Genomic DNA, 14,857 nt, shown 5'->3' on the forward strand with positions numbered 1-14,857 from the left:
AGGCGTGTGTGGGGGCCGCCTCCTTCTGTGGCTCCATGTGCACCTGGTCAGATGGCCCTGCCTGGGCTGGGGGACTGTGTGCAGGTGATGTGGGGGTTCGAAGACTCGCCTTCCCCCAGCAGAGGGTTCTCAGCAGACCAGGCTGGGAAGTGGTGGACAGAGAAGGGAGGTGGACCCTCTCCTGTTCCTGCTTGCATGGGACTCCAGAGAGGCAGGAGGCTGCGTTAACTGTCCCTTCAGACCTGTCTTCCCCTTTCCCTCCATGGCAGACCCCTGCGGTTTGATCTGGGCAGAGGCTTCGGGCTGGGGATGTCCTGGAGCCCATGGAGGTGGACAGAAGTGACGTGTGCCAGGTCCGAGCCACCTCTGCAGAATGGCCGGGCACCACCGACCTCTCCCCACCCCTCCTTGGGCTGCTGGCGCTTGGCCAGGGGGAATGGCCGTCACCATGTGGAGGAGATGGTGGCCCCAGACGCAGGGGCAGGATGTGGGGCTGCGGCTGCTGAGGGCCAAAGGGCTGGCCTCCTGAGGCCCGAGGGAGAGGCAGGCAGGCACTGGGCTGTGCTGTGGAGGACCGCAGAGCGATCACACAGCTTCTTGTGGGCAGCGTCTCTGGAAGAGACCTGGAGGCCACTGACACCTTGTCCCCCATGTAGGTCAGCTGTGGCCCCTGGCAGCAGCCTGCCCCCGGCACAGCCTTGCTGGGGGGTGAGCCCCCAGGGTGGAGCCCTGTGTGGCCGCATCCTGATGCTGTCCCCGCCTCGGATGCCTGTCTGCACCCCTGCCCCTCTCTGTGCGGCACCAAGTCTCATGGCTGGCAGGAGGGCCCTGGGTCCTATCGAAGCCCTGGGGCGCGGCCAGCTCCCTGCTCCCGCCCACACAGTGGGCCCTTGTCTCAGCTTTGCTCACTGGGTCGAGAGGCAAGCACTCCTGCGGCTGCCCTGCTGTGCCTGGTGAGTCCCCCTGCCCCTCATCTGTACCCAGGACTTGCCCTCTTTGGGCGGAGGGTGATGGGCTTATGGACCAAGGGCCCTCCAGCCGGAAGTTCCACATGGACCCCCGTTCCTGCCATGGGACGACTTCCTGAAGGGCCCAGGGGAGATTTAGAGGGTGGGATGGATGCAGACTGGGTGTCAGGGCCCAAAGCTGGGGGCCCTGCCCCAGCATTTGCGATCAGGTGGGCCCCCAGGTGACGCTCCACCAGGTGGAGGGTCTGTAATTGAGTCTTTGCCCTGGATGGGACATAGGGCACTCAGCTCAGACTGGACTCAAGTGCAGATGGCCTGTACTCTCCATGTGTGAGCGTTTCACTGCAAAGCTGCAGGCTGTGCGTGCCTGACATCAACAGGCCCCCAGGCCAAAACCGTGCTGAGCCCGAGGGTGAGGCCCAGGTGACCTGTGCTGGCTTGTGCTCCAGGCTGGAGCCCGGACAGGACGAGCTGCAGGAGTGCGGGGTAGGCCCCCGCTGAGGCAGAATGGCCTTATGAACTTGCCCGGGTCTAGGGCCAGGGACCAGGCTGCCTTGGGGGTCCCGTCTCCTCCCCAGGCCTCAGCTTCCCCTTCTGTGACGCAGTGCCCCTGGAGAGGGGGGCCGGGCATGGAGACTTACAGGTGTTGACTCCACTTAACGCTGAAACTTGTTGAATTGGCCAAGCTGGACAGGGCCAGCTGCCTGGGAGCCCTGCTCCTCTGCTGAGATTGAGGGGCCTCCCTGCACCTCTGGGGCTCTGGAGAAACCCAAGGCCCTGGCTGGGCACAGGTGCTCCAAGCACCTGGCAGCTTACCCTGCTCTGTGCAGTGAGCAGAGTGACCAGATGGTCTCTGGAGCCTCCATCTCTGTTGCTCTGTCATGTGGCGGTGGTTTGGGGGGGGCTGGGCCTGAGCCCCCTGCTTCTGCTGGCACTGGCGCTCAGTGGTCCCAGGCCTTGTGGGGCCAGCCAAGTGGAGAGAATGCCCCACTTGTCTCCATTCAGCCTGGAGGGACACGTGGCACCTGCACCTGCTTCCTGCTGGGGCACAGTTGCTCTTTGGATGCAGAGCAGGGGAGGGGGCCCAAGGGATTCCCAGACACAGGAAGCTGCTCTCAGAAGCCCCAGAGGCACGGTGAAGCAGGGGCACCCTGGAGTTAGGCAGGGGCTCTGCTGGGCCCTGAGGGCAGTCAGGCAGGGCTGATGTGCTGGACCAGGCGGTCCTGGACCGAGGTGACTGTTCTGGGGACCTCAGGCCTGGTGGGGTGTGTGTGTGTGTTCATTGCAGTCACCCTACTCTCCATCCTGAGACCATGTCCTTGGATGTGCGCTGGCCTTGCTGTGGTCCTCCCCGCCCCCTCCCCTCAGTGCTGGGTCTAGTTCCTGCCATACGCCTGGCCCGTTGGCTCCGCTGCCCAAACACCTCCTATTACTGTCGCAGCACATGGGCCACCACTCTCAGAGGTGGGGGAGCATACTCACTCTTGCCCCTCCATGGGGGCTGGGCCAGTCCACGCTTGCCTTTGTGCAAATCAGAGGAGACCCCTGGTAGGGGGTCCGTCGGGACTGCGGCCCCCATGTGTGCCCCAAATGCACCCCAATCTGAGGCCCTGCCCCCGTGAGCCTCCCTCAGGTGCAGGCTCCCGGGAAGGAGGCTGCCCCCAGAAAGGCTGCCCCAGGCCACGCTCCGTCACCCCTGCAGAAGCCCTGGCCTGTGGGCAAGGGGGCCCGGGGCAGGGGCAGGTGGGGCCTGGGCTGTTGCCTCCCCTTTTGCCCCTCCCCTCTCAGCTCTCAGCTCTCAACTCTGGGAAGCCCATCGGCCTCCACCACACCCACCTCCAGCCTGGCTTCTCTCCATCGTGAACACCGCTCCTGGGGTCTCTGTCAGCGAGGTGCTCTGCTTCCTCTCCTCACTGTGTGGAAGCAGCTGCTTTTCAAGTTCAAACCTCAGCCCCCTCTGCCCTGCCCTCAAACTTGGTTCCTTTCTGCCTGGAGGGGGCAGGAGCAGGGCAGGAGGGTGGTGAACTCTCTGGCCTCCTTGGGGGGTTTCCTCTCACTGCCCCACTGGCGTGTGCTGCTCTTAGCTCCCTTGCGGTACACGTGTGAGTGATTTGGGGGTACTCTATGGGTAGGGGCGGCTCTGCTGGACTTCCCCATGCCCCTAGCCTTGCTCAGAAGCCCGAGGGGCAGGGTGGTGGGTCCCCTGCTCCCACAGATATTCCTCTGGGCCCTGGAGTTCAGGCCCCTTCTCCGCCAGAGACCTGCGGGGGTCCCCCTCTTGGGTCAGCTGGCTACCCCCTACGTTTCCTGGCTATTCCCCCGAATTCCCTGACACTGCTGCCCCACAGGTCTGAGAAGGGTGCCTCCCCCCAGGAAGACTTGGCTTGCGCACGCGGCATGTGCCTTTCTGGGCATCTCCCGTGTTGTCCGTGCTTCGTGCACGTCTTTCCATCTGTGTCCTTTTCGGTGTGCTCTGTCTCTGTGCTTCAAGGCTCCTCTGGTTGTGGGGCCCCTACCTGGGGACACTGAGCCCCTCCTCGTCCAAAGCCTTGGCCCTGATTGTCCACTTGGCGGGCTTCTACTGGTTAGGCTCTGTGATGACTGGGAGTCCCAAGCACGTGGGTGGACAAGGTCAAGGGGCTCTGACCAGGCTCCTGGGCTCCCAACAATGAACTCCCTCTCTGTGGGTGGTGTTCAGAGGAGGAAGGGGTCGATTCCAGACATTTGGGGTGCAGGTGTGGGGTGGGGACTGCCCTGGTCGGGGGGTGAGGGATCTGGGGACAGCACAGTCTCTGGCTGGGGTGGGCACAGGAAGGCGGATTGGAGGGGGAGGGGGGCCTGCTCCTGCAGAGCCCCTTCCCCAATCTGGACAGACGAGAAAGGAGCGGGCATGGCTCGCTGACCCTGGGGTCCTGGGGCCTGCACCTGCAGAGCATGGGGGCCCCGCGTATCCCTGTGCGGACCGTCCTCTTCCAGCGTGAAAGGACTGGCCTGACATACCGTGTGCCCGCACTGCTGCCCGTGCCCCCCGGGCCCACCCTGCTGGCCTTCGCAGAGCAGCGGCTCAGCCCTGATGACGCTCACGCCCACCGCCTGGTGCAGAGGATCGGCACGCTGGTGGGGGGCTCCGTGCGGGTGAGCTCTGGGCTGCATCCATTTGGGGAGCGCGGGGTTGCGCCGCGCTGACGGGGAGACTGAGGCTGGGCCTCTCTGCCTGCAGTGGGGCGCCGCGCATGTGCTGGGGACGGCGGCCCTGAAGGAGCACCGCTCCATGAACCCCTGCCCTGTGCATGACACGCGCACAGCCACCATCTTTCTCTTCTTCATCGCTGTGCGCGGACGCACCTCCGAGGCCACGCAGATCGCTGCGGGCAGGAACGCTGCTCGCCTCTGCTGTGTGATGAGCCGAGATGCGGGGCACAGCTGGGGTGGTGTACGGGACCTCACAGCAGAGGCGGTGGGCGGCGCTGAGCAGGGTAGGTGGGCGCAGGGGCTGGATCTGCACGGGGAGGAGGGGTGAGGGTCCAAGCGCGCAGAGGGTGGGGTTCCGCACCGCGGGGGCGTCTGCACCCTGGGCGGTGACGGGGTCTGGCTGGAGGTCTCCCAGCTACCATCCTTGCCCCGCACCCAGCCTATGGGCTACCAACGCCATTTGTGGGGCTGTCCTCGTCCTGTCCTTGGAACCCCTCAGTCCTGCACTCAACGAGTTCTTTCATTCTCTGACCTTGTCTCTGTGTGAGCGCTGAGATCCCCCCAGTCCTAAATGCCAAGTAGGGCCCCTCTTCCCACTTTCTCCTCCTCCTCCTCCCCCGCCCCGAGCCCAGCCCAGGGCTGCAGCTGGGTAGGTCGGCTTGGCCCCGCAGCTTTCCCTCTATTCTTGCCACCCCTTCCCCAGGGGCCTGACCACCCGCTGCCCTCTGGGGCCACCTGACCCTGGCAGGTGGGAGCTAAACAGAGGAGTGGGGCAGGCTCTGAGACCTGGACAGGACACACAGCTGACATAGAGAGCTGTCTGGTGGTGTGGCCCCCTCCCCAGGGGACTTGGCCCATTGTCAGGAGGGGCTGCCCAGACCCTTCTGCCCTCAGCTGCCCCTCTGTCAGGGCAGCGCTGACACTGGGCACCATTGGAGGCCATCCACCTGCACTTGGGGACTGAGAACCTGGCCAAGCAGCCTGCCTGGGCTCCCGGCTCCTGGTGATGGCCTGAGAGGCTTGTCCAGCCTGGGAGGACTCAGAGCGGCTGAAGGGAGTGGAGGGTGGAGGCATTCGGCAGGTGGTGGCCTCCTCAGGAGCTGTCCCCTAATCCAAGGCACTGCCCCCACCCCTATCCCCCAGGACGGTGCTGCCTGGATGCAGCCATGGCTCCCCATCCTGGGGTAACCAGCAGCCCCTCCCCTCTGCAGACTGGGCCACGTTTGCTGTTGGCCCAGGCCATGGCATCCAGCTGCACTCGGGCCGCCTGCTGGTGCCGGCCTACGCCTACCGTGTGGATCGGCGAGAGTGCTTTGGCAAGATTTGCAGGACCAGCCCCCACTCCTTCGCCTTCTACAGTGATGACCATGGCCGCACCTGGCACCGCGGAGGCCTCGTGCCCAACCTGCGCTCAGGCGAGTGCCAGCTGGCTATGGTGGACAGTGAGCAGGCTAGCGGAGTCCTCTATTGCAACGCCCGGAGCCCCCAGGGCAGCCGTGTGCAAGCGATCAGTGTAGATGGGGGCGCCTCCTTCCTGCCTGGGGAGCTGGTGACCACCCTGACTGAGACTGCCTGGGGCTGCCAGGGCAGCATCGTGGGTTTTCTGGCCCCGCCTTCCAGCGGGCCAAGGGATGAGGGATGGTCAATGGGCACTAGGAATGCCCCCCACCTTCCACACCTCTGCCCCGGGGTCCAGGAGCCCCTAGAGGAGGGGGCTGGAGACACCCACGGAAGTCGGGGGCTGGGTGGGACAGAGGGATGTGGGGATGGTCCCTGGGAGCCTGGCCCGGGCTCTGGGCTCAGTGTGAACAGGGGGCCCTGGACCCTGAAGCTCCCTGGGCCCCCTGTGGCCTTGTCTCAGGGCCCTACATGGCTGCTCTACTCCCATCCCGTGGGGCACAGGGCCCGGCTCCACATGGGCATCCACCTGAGCAGGTCCCCCCTGGATCCCCACAGCTGGACGGGGCCCTGGGTCATCTATGAGGGCCCCAGTGGCTACTCGGACCTGGCATGCGTTGGGCCCACTTCCAAGGGGGTCCTGACCTTCGCCTGTTTATATGAGAGCGGGGCCAGGGCCTCCTACGAGGAGATCTCCTTCTGCCTGTTCTCCCTGCGTGAAGTCCTAGAGAATGTGCGGGCGGGCCGTGAGCTGTCTGGTCTCGGGGACAAGCCTCGACAGCGCTGCTGGCCCTCCTGATGGGCCTCTGGCCAGGCCTGGTCCCCGGGTGCCTGAGCTGGGGAGGGGAGCAGGGGTGGGGGATGCTGGGAGGTGGGGGAGGGGGGATGGCATTGGTGTGACCCCAGGCTGGGGTGGAGCTCTGGGGTGCCTTTGCTCCTTGGCTTCTCTGTGGAGAGTCGTGAGAGTGTCTTTGTGAAGGACCTTGTCAGATTGTACAGAAGGTCTGGTTTAATACTCTCTAACAAGCAGGGCTGGCCTTTAAGAAGGAGGCATGAGGCTGGAAGGGAGGGAGGTAGGGGGCAGGTTGGGCAGTGAATGAGCAGCTGACCCCGGTGACCCACACAGGTGGGGGGTGCTGGGAGGTATATGCGTTGGGGTGCCGGACCCTTAGGTTAGCCCAAGGTGCTTGGTGGTCCGTACCATTTTCCGCTTTAATCTTGCCCTGCTGACTACTTTCTGGCACATGAACAAGAAATAAACATCTTCTGGATGTCTGTCCAGCGGCATCTCTGCTCAGTTCTTTCCATGTCAGAGCCTGGGGCGGTCCCCACTGCTCTAGCCCCCAACCTCATTGTGGGGTCTGCCCCCCTTAGCCAAGCCCCCTAGGGCCGGGCCGCCAGTGGTGGGGCAGGAGGAGGGCAGGAAAGGCCCATCTCCTGTGTGGCGGCCCTATCTGTCTGGTCCATGCACTTCCTGCGGGGTTGCAGGTGTGTGGGCCAGCTGCCCTCCCTGGCTGGGTAACTTCCCAGGACCAGCCCCTGAGCCCTCACGGAAGCACAGTTTGCTTCTTCTCTGTTTTAAAGTCTTCACTTTAGGTTATAAAAATAAAATATGCTCATTGTAGGAAATTTGAGAAGTGTGTAAAACTATAAAGAAAAAAATGACCCCTTACAGATCCCTTGCCCCGCCACAACGATGATTATCTCTTTCATTTTTTTTTTCCCTGACTTCTTGAAAAAGCTCTGTTAAAAAGCTCTGACTTTGTTTTAGCACATTGTTTACCTCTCCCTCTCCAGGTCTCTTTACAGTGCCCAACGCACCAGGACGTAATTTCTTCACGAGATCCCTGCAGGGTGACCTTCTAGGGCTGCTCAGTTTTCCCGGCTATGAGGCGTGTGATGAGCACCTCTGAGGTGTCCCTGGGTGACCCTGGTTTCCATCATCTCCTTAGGCTGGATTCCAGGACAGCACGACCATCTGATACTGTCTCCCAGAGGGTTGGGGCAGCCACAAGCCCCTGAGCAGCGGGGGCCAGCAGGAACTGAGGACGCCAGTCCTCTGGGAGTGGGGAGATGCTCCCTGACTCACCTTCACTTTCAGCCACCCCTGCAGGGGTGGCCACCTTTTGGGGGTCACCACTGGGCTCCAAGGAGTGGCAGGATGGGGAGCCTGGTTCTGGGGCTCCTCGCAGCCCTGAGCACGCCCACCCAGGGGCCCCCACTTCAAGGCAGCCTCAGCCCCTGTGAGGCCGGCCCTTCTACCTGGGCCTTTTGGGCAGTGGCTTGAGTCTGCTTCTCTGTTTTCAAGTCTAAACCACAGAGAGCAGCCAGGATGGGCAGGTGGGGCTTTTTGAAGACACGGAACTCACAGGTGCGTGTGGCCGGTGCCCTGTTGCTCAGTTCTGGACTGGGTGACTAGTGTCCCCCCAGCTGCACCTGGAACCTCAGATTGTGACTTACTTGGAAATTAGATCTTTGCAGATGTAAGAATTAAGGTAAAGATTGAGATGAGACCATCCTGGATTAGGCTGGTTCTAAGTCTGACAGGAGTGTCCTTATAAGAGGTGAAAGAGGGCAGTCAGGGAGGCCACATGAACATGGGAGGGAAGCGGCCACAGGCCCGGGGATGCCTGGAGGCCCCCGAAGTGAGGAGGCAGGAAGGACCTTCCCCAGGAGCCTTGGGAGGGAGCACGGCTCTAGCACACCTCGACGTCAGATTTCTGGCTCCTGAACTGGGTGGGACACACTTGGGGAAAGCTTGGCTGTCCTGCCTGGGGCGGTCCTGGCTGTCACTGCTTGGCAGTGTACAGCAGGTGGAGGGACAGGCCTGATGTCAGATGGACCTCGGCTCGAGGCCCAGCCCAGTGTCCCAGCTGGGGCAGCAGGAGCGTCCTGGGTGGGCTCCTTCTTCCCTGCCCCCAGTGGCCTGGGGCGAGGCCCCTCCACTGCGCACCCCACGCAGGCCGGGCATAGAATCAGGTCTCCCAAGTGTCCAGGGCTGGGCCTGAGTAATTCGGCCTATCCCAGCAGTGTGGCTACCCCGGGGGGGGGGTCCAAGGCCCCACTCCTTGTGGTCTCAGAAGCTGCTGAGGGCTCGAGGCTAGGGTTTCCCCAGGAGTGACCTGCCTCGGGCAGGGAGGGAGGGTGTGGGGAGATATCCCTGGGCTCAGGGCAGCTTGGGCGCCTTCCTAAAGCCCTCTTCACCCACCCCCAAGGCCCGTTGCCACCTGCACCTGCTCTGGCTGGTCCGTGAGGGGCTCAGGGCATCTGGTGCTTGCTGGTGTCGGGGCAGCTGAGCCAGTGATCCCCTCACACGCCCCCACCAGCCCTAGATCCAGCTGCTGGTCTGCAGGGGTCACCCTTCCTGGGACCTCTGCCCCTGGCTTCCTTGGTTTGGTGTGGCTGTATCCTGGGGAGCGCCCAGCTGTCCAGTCCTGGCGCCACCAGTCCTCATGTGCACCTAGCCCAACCCCACGGGAGCTGCTTCTCTGCCTCCAAACACCACGGAATATCACGGTGAGGGAAACTATGTAAATTACATGTCCTCTGCTGCCTCCATCCCCAGACGGCTCTGACCCCCGGGGCCCTGCTGGGACGGCCCTCTGCTTCTCTGTCTCTGTCTCTCTGGGTCTCCCTCCTGACGCTCTTTCTGCCCCCTCTTTCTCTCTCTCCTTCCTTCTCTTTCTCTGTGAGCTTCAATTCTGTGCTCTGTGTGTGTGCACAGAGGGGAAGGGATAAAACATCTCTAGGAGGTTTCCTGTGTGTTACAGGCTTTACATGTTTCATCCCATTTAATAAAGTCAAAGCCCCTGTGAGGTGGTGGGTACTGTGACCACCTTCCAGATGTGGAAATCAAGGCTCAGAGACTTGTGATGATTTCACAGGTTGGGGTAGAAACCAGCTTGCAATCCATTTGGTGGTTCCCAGATTGATTCTTTTAAATGTTTTCCACTGCCTGTGAAAACCAGAGCCATGCCATCCTGCCCCCAAAGGTAATGGCAGTCCACCCCTCTCCCAAGTCTCACATGAGAGAAAATAAGCATAGACGTACATGTAGGTATGTCCCTTTTCACCAGAGTGAAGTGGTCACATTACTGTCATCCTGCAGGTCACACCCTAACTGACAAGAGAAAAACAGAAACTGACCAATTCAAAAAAGGCAAGGAATGAGAGAAAATATACCTAGAATTGGTAAGACAAATAGAAAGCAAATATTAAGATAGCTGACTTGAATACAGACATTTCAGAATTACATTAATGTAAATTGACCAATATTCCAAATAAAAGAAAAAACGGTTAAGCTAGCAAAAAACAAAACAACAAACCTCACCCCAAACCCAACTGTACCCCACTGACAGTACACATATATAAGACACAAAGATAAAGATAGGGCGAAAGTAAGAGGGAAAATAGACTGTGAAAGTAGACCTAAGACGGCTGGGGTCAGGCCAGGGATTGTATCAAAGATCTTATGGCTGAAGCACCACTGCTGCTAAAGGGAGACATTTCAGAATGGTAACAATTTTGATTCAACAGGAAATTATAACAGTTTAGAATCTGGATGTACCTAATATTACACCTCAAAATATGAAACAAAAATGGACAGATCTCTTGGGGTAAATTGATTCCCAGTTATAGTAGAAGGTTTAAAACAGTTTAGCAACACTAAACCCATGCTAAAAGAAATATTGACAGGTCTACTCTAAATAGAAAAGAAGCAGGATGCTACAAAAATGAGAAACTCATAACTGGAAAGGAGATTAACTGACATGAATTACAAAAAGAATAAACACAAAATTGTAAAAGAAGACATCTAAATCATTAAGAGTAGGAGAGGGAAGCAAGGAAAGCCACTGTGGAAAACAGTATGGAGATTCCTCAAAAGAATAGGAATAGACTTAGCATGTGACCCAGGAATCCCACTCCGGGGCATATATCCAGAAGGGAACCTACTTCAAAATGACACCTGCACCCCAATGTTCATAGCAGCACTATTTACAATAGCCAAGACATGGAAACAGCCTAAATGTCCATAGACAGATGACTGGATATGGAAGCTGTGGTATATTTATACAATGGAGTACTACTCAGCCGTAAAAACCGACAACATAACACCATTTGCAGCAACATGGATGCTCCTGGAGAATGTCCTTCTAAGTGAAGTAAGCCAGAAAGAGAAAGAAAAATACCATATGAGATTGCTCATATGTGGAATCTAAACAAACAAAGCATAAATACAAAACAGAAACAGACTCATAGACATAGAATACAAACTTGTGGTTGCCCAGGGGGCGGGGGTTGGGAAGGGACAGACTGGGATTTCAAAATGCAGAACAGATAAACAAGACTATACTGTACAGCACAGGGAAATATACACAAGATCTTGTGGTAGCTCACAGCGAAAAAAATATGTGACAATGAATATACATATGTTCATTTATAACTGAAAAATTGTGCTCTACACTGGAATTTGACACAACATTGTAAAATGACTATTCTCAATACAAAAAAATGTAAAAAAAAACTGGAAAAAGAAGAAGGTTTTGGATACAAGTCTTGGAGGAGCTGAAAGAGCAAACGAACAAAAGCAAAGCCAGTAAAGGACACGGGAGACCCGGCCAGAGCGCCGAACGAGCCTGACTTAGCACACCTGGAAGGCGGCACAAAACAACTGCCGAATGTCGTCTTTTCAGCTGTGCTCAGATACAAAGACTGACATTGTGTTGGACCATTGAGTCAAGTCTCCACAGAGTCAAAGGATTGAAAATGACAATGAAATTGAGCTGGAACTGAAAATGAAAGAAAATTTAAAATCTTCATAGCTTTGCAAATTAAGAAACACAACCCGAAGTTATGCTGGATTCAAAGAAGAAACCATGGTGGAAATTAGAAAAGATTTTGAAGTTAATTCTACCAACACTACACAAAACTTGTGGGACGAAGCCAAAGGCAGGATTAGAGGGAAACGTATAGCCTTAAAGTGCACTTTCTAGAACGAAGAAAGGCTGACAATAGTCAATCTCACAGTTAGGGAAAGGGCAGCAAACCGAGTCCAGAGAAAGTATAAGGAAGAGGATGAGCCCTTTTTAGAGGCTAAAAAACTAATGAGACAGGAAAGCCATGCAGCAGTGGGGAGGCCAGAAGTTGGTGTTTGGAAAAAACAACAACAATGAAATTGATAACCCTCCTGATGAGGCTGAGCATGAAAAACAGAAAGGAAACACGAGGTCCCATGGGCATGCGAGGGTTTCAGGAGGACACCAGGAGCAATTTTGTGCCGATAAACTTGAAAATTTAGATAAAATGGACAATTATTGGAAAACTGACACAAGAGGAAATAGAAAATCTGAAAAGTCCAAGTAAAGAGATTGAATCCATGATTTTAAATCTACACACCAGGAAAACTCCAGGTGTCCCTGGCTTTCCTACTGAGTTCTGTCAAACATTTAAATAGCACACAACCTGTGTCCCTGTAGGGAACCGACACTGCAGGGAAGCCCTGGGACCCCAGAGGCCCCCTCCTCCTTCCTAGGCCTCTTAGGAGGAGAAGCCACCAAAGAGCAGAAGAACATTAGGTTTGTTCAAAACGCACAGTAACACAACCCCAAAAGCACAATCCCTTAAAGAAAAACTTAGTAAGAAAATTTGATCCACCACTGTTAAAAGTAGCCGCAGACTGGGAGAAAATCTTTGCAAAACACTCATATCTGATGGTTTTACTTTGTAAGAAATTGCCCAAGTGTGTTCCAAAGTGGCTGTACAATGTGTATGTCTTCTGTTGGGAGGTGTCTGTTCAGATCTCTTGTGTACTTTTTAATTGGGTAACTTGTTTTCTCATTGTTAAGTTTTAAGAGTTATTTTTACATTTTGGCAAATAAGCACACAAAACCATATTCAACATCCTATGCCATCAGGGAAATGAAAATAAAACAAGATACCACTCCATACCTGTTGGAATGGCTGAAGTCCAGAACACTGACATCACTGAATGCTGGTGAGGACGTGGAGCCACAGGAATTCCCATCACTGCTGGTGGGAATGCAGGATGTTACAGCCACTTTGGGAGAGTTTAACATTTCTTACAAAATAAAACACAGTCTTACGATACAATCCAGCAATCACGCTCCCAGTATTTACCCAAAGGAGTTGAAAACTATGTCACAAAAAACCACACACATGGATGTTTATAGCAGCCTCATTCAGAATTGTCAAAACCTGGAAGTAACCAAGACGTCCTTCAGTAGGTGATGGATAAATAATCTGGTCCATCCAGACAGTGGAATATTACTCAACTCTAGAAAGAAATGAGCCATCAGCTGTGAAAAGACGTGGAGAAACCTTAAGTGCAAGTTAGTAGGTGAGAGAAGCCAGTCTGAAAAGGCTACAGATGGTACGATTCCAGCTCCACGACGATCTGGAAAGGGCAGAATTGCAGGATGAGATGAAGATCCACGCTGTCAGGGGTTGGCACAAGGGAGGGGTGAGGGGGTGGCTCAGAGGGTTTCAGGGCAGTGAAACTACTCTGAGAGACACTGTCATGGTGGACACGCGCCAACCTACATTTGTCCAAACCCGTAGGATGTGCAACTCCAGGACTGAACCGTGATGCAAACTATGGACTTTGGCTAATAATAATGGATTAGTACTGGTTCAGCGACTGTGACAAACGTTCCACACCAATGGGAGATATTAGAATGGGGGAGCTGTGTGTGTGCATGCCCACTTTCTGCTCAATTTTTCTGTACACCTAAAACTGCTTTTAAAATGTCTATTAATTAATTTAAAAAAAGAATAGTCAGAAAACTCTAACCGTAAGAAAAGAGAGAGAAGAAAGTGGACAACATGTGTACAATCTTGAGAACATCCAGCGGACTTGTGAAATGTCACCAGCCTCAGTGGTGATCAGGAAAGCGGAGCTGGGACCCCCCGAGACGTGCCTTCCCCCGCCCCCCACCCCCCACCCCCCGCAGCGGGAGCCAGTGGTGGTGGGCGAGGGGACGCGGTGGCTCCTTGCGGAGACGGTTCTGCCCGGCCTGGCCCAGCGCTGATTCTGGCCTCAGGCCCTGCGCCAGTCCGCCTGGCTCACCTGGGCCTGCAGGTGCTGCGGGGCTTACTTTCACATGCCAGCTTGGCTGGGCCACCGTACCCCAGGATTTGGTCGTCAGTCTAGATGTTTCCGTGAAGGTGTTTTTGATTAGACTGACATTTAAATCAGCAGACCCTCCGTAATGCGGGGGCCTCATCCATGGTCGGAGGTTCCTGAGGAAGAGGGACTCGGACTCCTGAGGCCTCAGACTTTGGACAAGCTGCAGTGTCCGGTCGCCCCTGGGTCTCCAGCCTCCAACTTGCCACAGTTCTGTGAGCTAATTCCTCATAATAAATTTCTCTCTATAATGTGCATCCTGTTGGTTCTGTTTCAGTGGAGAACCCTGACCAGGGCAGGCACTGTTCCCCAGGCCTGCCTGCCCTGGTGTATGTCAGTGAGGGGTGCAGGCCCACACATGGGCCACCCCTCTGCTGTCCCTGGTCCGGGGACAGCCTCCCAAGGTGAAACAGGTGCCTCGATCGGTCTCTGTGGTTCAAGGGCTGACCTCCCAGCACCAAACGTCTTCATCTTCCCAAATGGAGTCTGTCTCCATTGAACTCCGACCCCCAACCCCTTGTCCCTGGCCGGAGGCTCCCTCCGTTCTACTTTCTGTCCTTAGGACTTTGACGCCACATGTAAGTGGAATCATCGGTGTCCATGCTTTTGTGTCTGGCTCATTTCACTGAACGTAATGCTCCCAAGGCTCATCCATGGAGTAACAGGTGTCAGAACTCCCTTTCTTTTTCCGGTGGAATAATACTCCAGTGTGTGGACAAACCACAACTGTGTGTCATTTGTCAGCTGATGGACACTTGGGTTGCTTCCACCATGTGGCCACTTATTAGCTACAGCTAATGGCGCTGTTGTGAACGTGAGTATACAGAATTTTAAAAATTTATTAATGTCTTCAATGGCTGAATAATAGTATTTGATAACTTATTTTTGGAATTCAGACTGAGATAAAAACAAAAAACAGTCACAGCTTCTGCCCCTGTGGGTTGGTGGGATGGTGGCACACTGTGCTGAGGCAGGCCCCGAGCTCCCCCGGACCACGCCCCCAGGCAGCCCCATTTTGCCTGAAGGACCAGAAGGAGCTGAGTCCAGGGGAGCTGTGGCCCGGCCGGGACCCCTGGCTGGGCTCTGTGCCTACTGGACAGGCCACCAGGGGTGGGTGACCCTCAGGGCGGGCCTCAGTGGGGGCCACTTGTCTGGA

General features: G+C 56.3%; 1 protein-coding gene across 1 annotated transcript; it reads left to right on the forward strand.

Annotated features, from left to right (window-relative positions):
• The first annotated feature begins 3,788 nt into the window (after window positions 1-3,788).
• On the forward strand, window positions 3,789-6,357 carry NEU4 (neuraminidase 4). The gene is made up of 3 exons (XM_010948091.3): window positions 3,789-4,103; window positions 4,189-4,444; window positions 5,372-6,357. Exons 1-3 carry the CDS (start codon window positions 3,903-3,905, stop codon window positions 6,355-6,357), a joined length of 1,443 nt encoding a protein of 480 aa, XP_010946393.2. The 5' UTR covers window positions 3,789-3,902.
• Window positions 6,358-14,857: the final 8,500 nt, after the last annotated feature.

This window comes from Camelus bactrianus, chromosome 5, assembly GCF_048773025.1.
Source record: "Camelus bactrianus isolate YW-2024 breed Bactrian camel chromosome 5, ASM4877302v1, whole genome shotgun sequence".
NCBI lineage: Eukaryota > Metazoa > Chordata > Mammalia > Artiodactyla > Camelidae > Camelus > Camelus bactrianus.